Source organism: Xyrauchen texanus, chromosome 3 (assembly GCF_025860055.1).
Source record: "Xyrauchen texanus isolate HMW12.3.18 chromosome 3, RBS_HiC_50CHRs, whole genome shotgun sequence".
NCBI classification, from domain to species: Eukaryota; Metazoa; Chordata; class Actinopteri; order Cypriniformes; family Catostomidae; genus Xyrauchen; species Xyrauchen texanus.
The window spans coordinates 13,476,105-13,488,252 of record NC_068278.1 but is presented as its reverse complement, the minus strand read 5'-3'; the positions used below and the strand labels follow the sequence as shown (position 1 = coordinate 13,488,252).

Genomic DNA, 12,148 nt, shown 5'->3' with positions numbered 1-12,148 from the left:
GGATGAAATGGTTCCTCTGATTAAAAAAAACAACAACACTTTTCAGCCATTTTAGAGCAAATACATCGAGATATATCGAATATTGTCAATAGGCTGAAAAATATCGAGATATAATTTTTTAAGACATATCGCCCAGCCCTAGTTTGAATGGATTGAAAAACTGAGCATAATTCTCCAGTTTTAGTTCATTTGAAATTGTTGTGTGGCATGAGTAGTCTTGTAGAGCCAGATTTTGACTATCGTCATACAGTCTAGTCAACATCATTGGTTCTAGTGTGTTTTGTGACATCACTGACATCAAACCGGCCGAGACACATCTATGGTGGCATGTTCGATCTTATTGACTGACATTTCAGTCTGTTTGTCAGACAAAGCTATCTTATTTCTCTTAGAAGACTTTGGTAGCAAACTACTCAAATGGAGTACTTTTATTGTGCTTTTAGGCTTTTTTTGTGTTCTTTTTTTGGAATTTGACATGGCCACTAGGAGCTGACATTGTATAGAAAAGAGCTGCATAAACATTCTTCAAAATTATCTTTGTGTGGTCCATTAAAAAAAAACAATAACTTGCAGGTGTGGAACAGTATGAGGGTGAGTACGTAATGACAGAATTGTCATTTTTGGTGAAATATTCTTTTTAAAAGAAATTTTCCAGAGATAGAGCAATGCATTGGAAAAAAGAGAAAAGTTGGAAACGAGAGGGAGCGAAGTCCTTAGAATTTTTGTTTCTGGCCCAGTCCTGCCCCCTGCCTTCACTGCTGCCCACCCCAACACCCCCTCCTTCACACATTCAGGAAGCGGGAGACCCTGCCAGAAGCCCTTTCTGTTTCCGGGAATCAGGCCCACAGGGCTGCTGTGTAGTGGGCCGGCTCTGACGTGAAGCCATTGTTCCCATGCGGGGCTCCATTGTGGAGGGGAAGGAACAGCAACAAAAACAAAATCCACCCTCGGAAGGAGCTGAGAGGGAGGGAGGACAAGAAGTCTGAGCTATTTCTGTAAAGAGGCTCCTCCACTTCTTCCCCAAGAGTAGCCTGATGAGATACTGCAGCTCTTGCATGTTTGGTGGCAGATTTATCGCAGTGATCCAACCCAAGAGCCATATTAACTTATAAAAAGGATTCATTTTCCCCAAAATGACTATTGACATCATTTACTTACCCTCATGTTGTTCCAAACTTGTTTGACAAGCTAGGACAGTGTGTGACCCTTTTGTCTTATGTTTTGAAAGCAGTGTAAAGTTTGACAGAGATAAAGTCAGGTCACGAGGGACAGCAGAATTAGATCCTGAGCTGGAAATGTACATGAAGCCATTGGCAAGACACACCAAACTGATTATGAGCAACGAATGGGGCAGGGGAAAGTTTAAGGAGATAACAAAAATACATTATGCAACACTAAAACCACCAAATGCATCCAGTGTGTACTGTAGGTGGTTGCAACATAATGGTCAGATAATGAAGTGCAAATTAAAGGGATATTTCACCCAATAAAAATTTTTCCGTCTTTCGGAAAAATGTCTCGTTTGCTGATTTCAGGAAAACAGCAGTTGATGGTTAATCACTTTTATGTTAAATAAAGTGTCATAAGTGGTCCATGTGACTCTTGTATCTTATTCCAAGTCTTACGAAGGCAAACAGTAGGTTGTAGTGAGAAATAACAAATAAATGTTTAAGTAATTAAGCAGTGAAAATATAGTTTTTCTTATACTATTGCTCTCCTTTGCTCATTCATGAGAGAAACTGGTTCACAGTGGCTCGCACTTAAACCTCACAGAAGCAAAAACAGTGCAAGTTCTTGTTTAAATGTGTGAACGAGCTTCATGCACTCATGACCACACACAGGAGAGGGTTTAAGTTTTGTTACGACACCTTAGCAGCATCGTAGTGAGTTTTTCACAGGGAAGCACCAATTTTTGCAATTGTTTTTGGTGCCACTAGTGATGCAGAAATTATACACCTCACTTTAAAAATTCATATTTTGAAATAATATTGTTTCATGCACACTTTCAAATAATTGCAGCAGAGCTGGTAATCCATGATGTCAATTTGTAGGCGAACCAGGAAGGCTAATTCTCCATGGGTTCCCTCGTGAATTTCCTATGGGTTTCCTATGAAAAAAGTAGTTTTTTCAATTTATGAGTAAAATAAGGTCTGTGGTAAACCTTCTATAAAAATAATTGCATGTTTTGTTTTACAACATAAATTACACAGTCATACCTCAAATGTGAATTTTAAGGCCGCCATGTTTGACAAAAATGTATGTTGCTAACGAGTATCTAGTTAAGGACTACATATACCACAAGCATGATGGGACAACTTGTGAGCAACATACTTTTAAAGGAGTCTTGAAATGCTATTTTTTTTTTAATAGTTTTATTATCTTCCCTGAGGTTCACTGATAATTTTAAGTTTTGTTTTTTGCACTAAAATAATTTTGTAATATATGATAATTTCCCACCCTGCCCTCTGTCGGAAACACTCCATTTTGGCAGAAGCACCTCCTTAAAACTTCAACATAAATGCCCACTGTTATGATTGGCTAACAGTGTGCAGCCCCTCGAAATCAGACATATTTGAAACCCAATCGGAAGAGAATGAACAAGCCCCTCTGGCCCCTCGACATTATAAAACAAAATGTCAGAGTTAACACATAACGCACATCCAACATATTGCATGCAAAGATATTAAACTGCTCATCTCAAGCACATCTTTTAACACTCAGTACCATAAACAATCAAACAGTCTTGAGTCATGACATTTGAAAAATTCATGAATGTAACTGTTTACACACTGTTTTGCACCAGGTCCAATTGCCCTAAACTTCAATAGTAGTTACTTTGCAAAGAATGAATCGTATTATGACTGGTTCACTAGCAATCTATGCTGATATGAGCTAAAATATCATACAGTCCACGCTGAAATACCTTTTTAAAGGGGCCCGAGATATGCATCAAGCGGTCAAAGATGTCTGTCTAGAGCATTTATATATACAAAAATAATAAAGAATAGTCCAGATGGGTCCCCTTTGGTGTTCAGGAATAGTGAGGCCACAGTAGGCCTATTTGTCCTGCTCTCTTTCTTGGAGTACGAACCGAAGCGCCAGTGGGCAGGGCCAAAGGTGTGATGATTTTAAGTGTGCGTTAAGGTTTTTGCTGTAGAGGCAGTCATGAATTAATGTACCCCTTGTGTCTTAGTGTAGTCGCAGAAGTAGAGAACGAGGCATTTTTTGCAGCTTGGTTTCAATAAATGTTTTTATTGCTTTGGGGATTAAGTTTTGAGTTCTAAAATGTACTGTATGTTTTATAGCAGAATAACCTCTTATATGTCAATATATCAAGGAAAATTTGATTCCTCATGACTTAACGCCTTTAATACAAAAACAGCAGCTTCAAAATTCACATTTGGAGTATGACTGCATATACTTCATTTTCTAGAACAACATGTCCAAATATCTTAAAGTAATGTTTAATACCACATATCTAATTTTACTCCTAATTCCAAAACTGCCATGATAAAAACCCTTGGAAAATCCAGAGGGAACACATGGCTTTAAAATACTAATTGTAGAACTTTTATTAGAATTGGCATATGAGCATTATTTGTTTCATCATTTTTTAAAACAACTTTGTTTGTCTTCCAGGTTTCCCAAAAAAGCGAGCAGGTGAGTGCACTGCCTCCTTTTGTAACTCTTTCTTTAGCAAAAGAATCTGAACACCCTCATAGTGCCATTACAACAAAAAGCACAGCCGCCCGACAGACATCTAATGCTGGTTTCTGCAGACAGAAATAGGGGCTGGTGAGAGTAGACACAACACTGATGCTGCTGCTGATATAAGTGTGACACAATGGGAAATTAAATGCTCAGATTCACAACATTAACGCCACAACAGTGAGGTTTTAACATAAATATGGAAATTGACCATGTTTTTGAAGTTATCCAAAAATAGGCATTACCACATGGTTATTTAATATATAAATATTTGAGATATACAGTTACAGTGATATAAAATTACTCATACCGTAATGTAAGATTTAGCTCCTAACACCCACCCGTATTTATAAGTCTTTGTAATAAATTGTTGAATTCTCAGAGAATGATAGTTTGCATTGTGTTGGTCAAAAATGTTTTGTCTGGTCTCTCTGGGCCTGTTTTTGGACAGGGGGCATGAGTGTGACCTTTTTGTAAGTGGATCCACATTTCCTGTCTAGTATTAGTGTGCTGCTGAATAAGAATAGCCTGATGTGGCATTGATGGCGACCTTTTTCCCGATTGTGTGTGTGTGTGTGTGTGTGTGTATGTGTGTGTGTGCGCACAGGACAGGAAGTATTCTCAGCAAGGACCATCCCCCAGACAAGAAGCCCAAGAGCGACAAGGCGTCAGTCCCCACCTCGCATGAGTTTGACCCCACAGGTAAGAACTCGCCTGTTTGTCTGCACTTCTAAGTTGAAGACATCTCTTAAATAATGCATAGCCCTCTCTCTCTGTCTCTCTGTCACTCTCTCTCTCTCTCTCTCTCTCTCTCTCATATTTAGAAAAAAACATTTGTGAAGCAAAACCTAATGTTTCAATTGTTTCGAATTGAAAGCTCTAGGTAATTGACAAACTGTTGCACAGTGTCTTAACCTAACATGATGTAACATGTTTCCAATGAAAAGTAATTTGCCTGTATACAGTGAAAAATTGATTGGTGACGCAAAAATAGCATTTTTATTTTAATATTCAATATATATATCAAAATAATATAATGTTTGGGCCAATGACATTTCAGCATGGGTGGAGCTACCCAGCACAACACAGCCCAAATAAAAACCAAGCGATCAGCAACATGTCATGACTGGTGAAGACAAAAACTGGATATTTTTTGGGACAAAGGACATTTTTCGTCTATTTTTTTCCGATAGCTGATATGCAGAAACAATTTTGTTTGAAAAAAAAAACAATAATAAACTAAACAATCATACACTACAGCAATAAAAACATCAATTTAAGAGAAAATGAAAATTGTGTCATAAATTACTCACCCTCATATCATTCCAAACCCATATGACTTTCATTTACGGACCACAGAAGATCGTCTTTTCAATACAATGGCAAGTGATAGTGACTCTCTTTACAGCTTAAAAAGTACCAAAATAATCCTAAAAGTAGTCCATGCGACTTGAACGTCATATTCCAAATCTTCTTGAGACATACAATAGGTTTAGATGAGAAACAACCCAAAAGTTTAATAATTGAAATAACAAAAATCATGGCCAATACGCAATCATAACTGCAATGAGAGAAGCTCGTTCACAGTAGCAGTCGTGTTCTTTAACTGTAGTTGTTTTTAGCGCTAACAGATCCAGTTCTTGCGTGAACAGGTGAATAATTGTCTGTTACATCAAATAATTTATGCAAACAACACATTAATATATTAAGTTAATTTTCATTTGGACATTGTTTCCTGTTGTGATGTAATACCAGTGTTGGGTGCAATTATTTAGAAATCCACCAAATGTCATTTATCATTAGACTCAATATTAACCCTTTAAGCTCAGACCATGGGTGAGCCTGCAGAGAAATGTTATTTTATGAAAATATTAATAACCGCAGTCTTGACCTACACAAAATAGGTGTCGTTTTAAAGCTTGTAAGCTGTACTTTACAATGCATCTAGGCATTATAACCAAAACTGAACAAGTGCTTCGAAATTTGCAGAAAAATCAGAAGTGTACCGTTTTGATCATTTATTAATAATTTTGCACTGTACATATTATTGTAATCGGTAAAAACAACACATAATGTGCTATCTGCCTAAAAACACGTTAGCTTTCCTGGATCAGATGACTTCATCAGAAATTATATAGTATGTTGTCCATCATGGAATGCTAAACCAATAGTATTAGGATTAAGACCGCTGCAACCAGAGGTGGAAGTCATCCAAATATGAGCAGAGAGGATCGTTCACTCTAATTACTTATGGCCACCAGGAGATGACGCCAAGTACATGACACAGACTCAATGATGGCCCAAATGACACAAAATGGAACTGAATGAGATCTTGTTACTCATGCCTGCATGGTTTAGAGCGAGAGCATACCTTTTGTCACTGTTGAATTTGCATTTGTAATTAGTTCTATGTACAATTATTATGTTTTATTTGTTTGGAGGGCCTTTTAGACAATCAACAAACAGGGTTTCACTTCGATTATTCAGAGCAAAATTCATGTTTCTGGATTGTGACAGCTTGTATATTTAGCAGATATTGTGCACATTGCTCTAAAGACAATGCATGAAATGCATAAGAACAGCATGGCTATGGATTTTTGAGAGATTGAATGCAGACCAGACATGTATATATGAACAGCTGCTGCTGGACTACTTCTTTCTGCATTAAGATAATTGCACCAGGAGCATGTAAAGGCCTGTGACATCAAAGCGACCACAGGGACCTCAATCATCATTTATATGCTGGAATAGCACCTTGTTTAAGCACTTAACACTGATTTTGACTTTTGGCTGCCACTTGAATAACATGTTCATGAATCAGGCTCAGTAATGCAACCCATAAGGCCTGTTCACACTAACACAGTGTCCAAACCAGACTCTACACAATAAAGTGACAAGCAATAAAAGCCACTTCTTTCATGTAAATTTGAGTTTTTCTCCTTACCAACTGTGACAAGTAACAGGACATTTTGTTTGCTTGGTTTCTATTTATGTAGCATCACACTGGGTATCCTTGCCTACAGTGAAATCTCTAGTGAAATGGTCTGGATTCCTTCTCATCATAACTGTATATTAAACTTCAAGTTTTGAAAGTGATTCTTGCACAGCATTTTCATCCTCATTGTGGACAGACATTTTGCTGGTTGCTGCCTGAAATGATTGCATTGTTACTGGTTAAGAATAATAATAACCTTTATTTTCTATAGCGCCTTTAAATGTACATCTCAAAGCGCTGTACAAAAACAATTAAAATAGCAAAGATACAACACACAAAATAGACATAATACACAGTAAAATAAACATAAAAAACAACAAGCATAAAAGACAATAAATCAATTAAAAGCTAACCTAAAAAAATTAGTTTTAAGCTGAGATTTAAAGATTCCAAAAGATTTGGCTTGCCTGATCTCAATCGGTAGAGAGTTCCAAAGTTTTGGAGCTAATGAAGAAAAGCCCTATCTCCCATTAATCTCAAACGGGTTGAGGGAACAGTTAAAAGACCAGTATCTGAAGAACGAAGATCACGTTTTGGAGTATATGGAGTTAAAAGCTCTGTCAAATATTGAGGTGGCAAACCATGCAGTGCCTTGTAAGTAAGCATCAAAATTTTGAAATCCACCCTAAACCTAATGGGAAGCCAGTGCAAAGACTCCAAAACGGGAGTAATATGGTCTCGTATGTTAGTTCTTGTAAGGATTCTGGCAGCCGAATTTTGTAAAACCTGCATTCTGTTTAAGGTTACTTTTGATTCCTTTTGATGGTTAGATCCATGCAGCGAAAATCACTGGTAAAAATTCCTATCAAAAGTATCCATACTGAGTGAAATGCTGGAAAAGATAAATGCACTGCACTTATATACTGTATATGCTTTGATCTAGCAAAATACAACTAATCTGACAATATAGATTAGATTCTTGTTTAAAGAAATATTTAAAAGCAATTTTTTTTTGCATTTTCAACTGTGTTTTTGGCCCTCTGTCTGAAATGCTTGGTTTTGTCCTAAGCGCCTCCTTAAAACTTCAACTTAAATGCCCACTGTTATGATTGGCTAACACTGTGCAGCCCCTCGAATAGAGACATTTTTTAAACTCAGTTGAAAGAAAATGTATAAGCACCAAAATGTCAGGGTTTACACATAACGTACATCCAACACATTCAATAAATGTTCCTTTGCAAAGTTTGAATCATATTATGACTGGTATGATATGAGCCGAACATTCAATCGACTCTAAAATACTCTGAAGACACATCCAGTTTCCAGTATCATTCCATCATGTTTTCATACACCAACAAATAAAAATAATGCAGATGTGCGAAAGAACGTGTCCGTGAATCATTTGTGCTCAAAACAGCAAGAAAGAGAGCTGCTTCTCTTCAGAGTTGTAACTTGACACCGCATCTTTTAAAAGTGGCCTGAGATATGTATCAAGATTTCAAAGACGTCTGTCTGTGGATGTTATGTAGAAAAACATTTCAATCCTTACAGGCACATGAAGGTGTCCTGTGTAAGTCCACTTTGGATGAATCTCCCATGAAAAGCCCCATCTCTCTCCTCGTCACCTGTGTGACTGACTGAGGACCCAAGGGTGCAATGACGGAAAAATATGCATTGCATATGCAGATGTATTTGGCCCTTGTGACATCACAATTTCAACGTATTCCAAATGAGACGTTTTTGCAGCTTGGTTTAAATAAATGCTCTTTTTCTAATAAGGAGGAAGTTTTCAGTTCTGAAACTTAGAGTAGGTTTTTATAGTACAATGACCTCTTATATGTCAAAAGATAAAGGAAAATATGTTTCCTCATGTCATGACCCTTTTAATGTCTTTAAATAGGGCATTAACTATTTCCCTTACTTTTCTGACTACATCTAGTATCTGGGTTTCAAACCCAGATCTGAAGTCAGGATTTATTTTTAATCTATGATCTTGGATAGGATTAACTAGACATGACTGAAATGATTGAATCAAGCACTACAGAACCCATGTTGCTATGCGGTCTGGCAGAATAACATTTGAATTTCCAGTGCTTTGGACTTTAAATGATTTCAGTGTTATGGTTATGCCATTATGTTGGGGGCCCAACCCATCCCAAGCTCCGGATGTTGTCACAGGGCAGTAATCCCTCTCTCACTCTTCCTGCCGCGGAGAGACTGTAGGGATGCACAGATGTGCGACGATCAGAGGGAATTCTCAGTTGAGGATGGCCGTTTGTTTTAGCAAGGGATCTAGCTGAGTCATCAAGGAGGATATACAGGGTGTGCCTCAGATGTGTTTGAGTCATCGCTTTAAAAATTGATTCAGGAGGAAAGGAATGGGTGTCTGTTGGGCATGGACAAATTATCTAATAATTTGGTAGAAGCTTGTGTGTCTCGTGAACACAGTATCTTTTGAGTTTATAAAGTCAGTCTAATTCTAGAAAATATTACTGTATTCATTTACATTTGACATTTTTTTAATGTTTTTTTTTTTTTGCACATTTATTTTTCTTTGTGTCAATGCATTTATTTACATCAGTAATACAACCTACAGTGGTCACAAAAAGTATTCAGACTTAAAAATCTGAAAGCCATTGCATTAGATAACAAAATATCAAAATGGCATTATTTTTAAAGAATAGCACAAGCACAATTGTTAAGGCAAACATTTTACAGAAAGAATATTGTTGTAAATTAAGAATAATGGATATACTGTTCAAAATTAAGACAACCTTTTTTTAGACACAGTCTGGTAAAACATTAGTGGAACAGTCCATAGTTAATGTGATGAACTACACCTGTATACATAAGATACTTCTTTCTTTTTCAATGGTCTTCTTCATTAATCATATTATTTCTTTTGCTTTTTCTGCTGTTTGTGTTTACATGTGCATGTTATCTGCTCTCAGATCTGACTGTTCAAAGTGTAGTAGCCGACGGGAGGCCAGAGTCATGTGGTAAGAGCCATTGAGTCACTGCCGGTGCTATGGGGTTTTGCTGTGGTGTGTGTGTGTGTGTGTGTGTGTGTGTGTGCGCCTCTCTCTTTCTCCTCTATTCACCGTCCCCCAAACACACTTATTGCACTTATTCTGTGGCATGTCTCTGTGGCAGACTGTATCTTAGTGCAGGAACTAAATGGGTCCACTCAGAGACATGTTTAATTATTGGTCATCTTGAGCTTTATGCATGATGTAAGTAACAATCAATGATGCTGTCTACCATGGAAGCCCCTTGTTGACAACATGCCTTGTTGTCCTCACACACCTTAACCTTTTCACTACAGTGTCTCTCACACTCTGCTAGCCACTTTAGATCATTTCTAGAGGGAGTTCAATTTTAAGTTAAGCCTTTGTAAACATCTGTTTGAATATCATTGAACAGAAATGCAATGCTTGAAACATTTAATTTTGCCAATTCTTTGTGGTTAGTTGATCAAGTACACCAAGTTGTTAATTAAGATTTAAATGTAATTAAAAAAAATAAGAATATTAACTTTCATGTGCTATTTTGACAATCCCCACAAAGTTGAATATTAGTTTCTCACATTCAGTAGCACTTCAGAGTAGTGTTCACATGCACTTTAAAGTTTGAATTTATCCTGAAATAATAATTCATCTTTTTAAAGATCGGTCCTTTTTTTGCGAAGTTGGACTAACAAACTTGGAAAAACCCAGAAAATTCCAATCAGAGTCAAAGAATCAAAGTCAAGCCAAGCCAAGTCAAGTCTTTTGATAAAGTATTGAGCTACACTACAATCTACAAAAAAAAATCATTGCTAACAACATGGAATTTATTTAACCGTTGCTTGGTGCTTCCACCGTAGACCTCACCGGGTCAAACTGACATCCATTTTATTTTCTCCCCAATTTGAAATGCCCAATTCCCAATGTGTTCTAAGTCCTCATGGTGGCGTTGTGACTCGCCTCAACGTGACCATTAATTTGCACATCTTATCGCGTGGCTTGTTGAGCATGTTACCGCGGAGACGTCACTAATATTCTCTGCGCCATCCACACACAACTCTACACACTTCTGCCGAGAGCGAGAACCACATTTTAGGGACCACGAGGAGGTTACCCCATGTGACTCTACCCTCGCTAGCAACCGGGCCATTTTGGTTGCTTAGGAGACCTGGCTGGAGTCAACTGACATCCATTATTATTTACAACTGCATTTCTGCAAATCTGCATTTGCCATTTTTCCACCAAAAATTGGTCATGATTCATTAACCTACTTATTACAAATTTCCAAGTGCATATTTCAGCCATTACATTTATGTATAGCAAGTCAGATATTTGTATGCAAATAAAAAAACAAGTCCTGCTTTCTCTTTCATAAGAAACTTCAATTAGCGTTATTTCTACTTTTTAAAAAAAAATTTTTAAAGTGTCATCTATATAATTTTATTTGTCTTCAAACACACTTTTGGGTATTTGAAAACGTTTTGTGTATGTATCTTTGTGTGTGTGTGTGTGTGTGTGTGTGTGTGTGCGTGTATTTATCAGTTTGTGGGGACCAAATGTCCCCATAAGGATAGTAAAACCCGAAATTTTTGACCTTGTGGGGACATTATGTCGGTCCCCATGAGGAAAACAGCTTATAAATCACACTAAATGATGTTTTTTGAAAATGTAAAAATGCAGAAAGTTTTCTGTGAGGGTTAGGTTTAGGGGTAGGGTTAGGTTTAGGGGATAGAATATAAAGTTTGTACAGTATAAAAACCATTATGTCTATGGAAAGTCCCCATAAAACATGGAAACACAACGTGTGTGTGTGTGTGTGTGTGTGTGTGTGTGTGTGTGTGCCTGCGTGTATGGAGAGTTTGTGAGGGGGAAAGAGAGAGGAAATCATTTGGGCACAGCAGCAGAATGTATGAATATGTGCGTGCAATTGTGAATATGAGTGTATTTTTTTGGAACTGTACTACCCTCTTGCAAGTCTTTATATTAACCAAATATAAATTGACCCGGTGGGTCTACGAAGGGACTTTTTTCATCATTTCCTAAACTGTTGTTTATTGGATACATACACAATCAAAAATTTTATTAGAGTGACAGCAACAAACTAGAACATATAAGTTTACCCTAAATCAACCAGTGAAACTAATTTATATAGCTCAGTCAAAAACATGATTATATGCTAGAGTCTAAAACATGACTTAAAAATGCTACAAATATTATTATTTGTATATGTAAAATCGAAGTAATTGACTTCTAAGAGCAATTTTGATTGTTGGCTCAAACTAATTAGTTAATAGTTTTCAACCAGTTTGTTGAAACTTGCCATTCAAAAGAGCAATTCGCTAAATTGAACCAGACTTCCCAAGGACATTTTAGAAGGACATTTTCCATGAACTGCAATGAGGTTTAAAAGATGTATGAGTCATGCCAGTTTGGCTCATCCATAGAGCAGTTCAGTTCTGTTTTATTGACTGTATTTGTCGCAGATGTTGGGTACGCAAGC

At 37.1% G+C, this 12,148-nt stretch overlaps 1 protein-coding gene across 8 annotated transcripts in view; it reads left to right on the top strand.

The window, feature by feature from the left end:
• Positions 1-12,148, top strand: part of arhgef12b (Rho guanine nucleotide exchange factor (GEF) 12b) — a 98,794-nt gene that overhangs the window by 41,505 nt on the left and 45,141 nt on the right. For 4 of the 8 annotated variants that reach the window (XM_052097647.1, XM_052097681.1, XM_052097657.1 and 1 more), the window contains exons 2-4: positions 3,640-3,660; positions 4,316-4,410; positions 9,595-9,642. The exons of 1 other annotated variant lie outside the window; for it this stretch is intronic. In XM_052097647.1, coding sequence (XP_051953607.1) covers positions 3,640-3,660; positions 4,316-4,410; positions 9,595-9,642 — 164 coding nt within the window. Of the gene's footprint in view, positions 1-3,639; positions 3,661-4,315; positions 4,411-8,894; positions 9,111-9,594; positions 9,643-12,148 lie in introns of those variants that run through there. 3 more of the 8 variants (XM_052097665.1, XM_052097689.1, XM_052097672.1) reach the window with 3 other exon arrangements.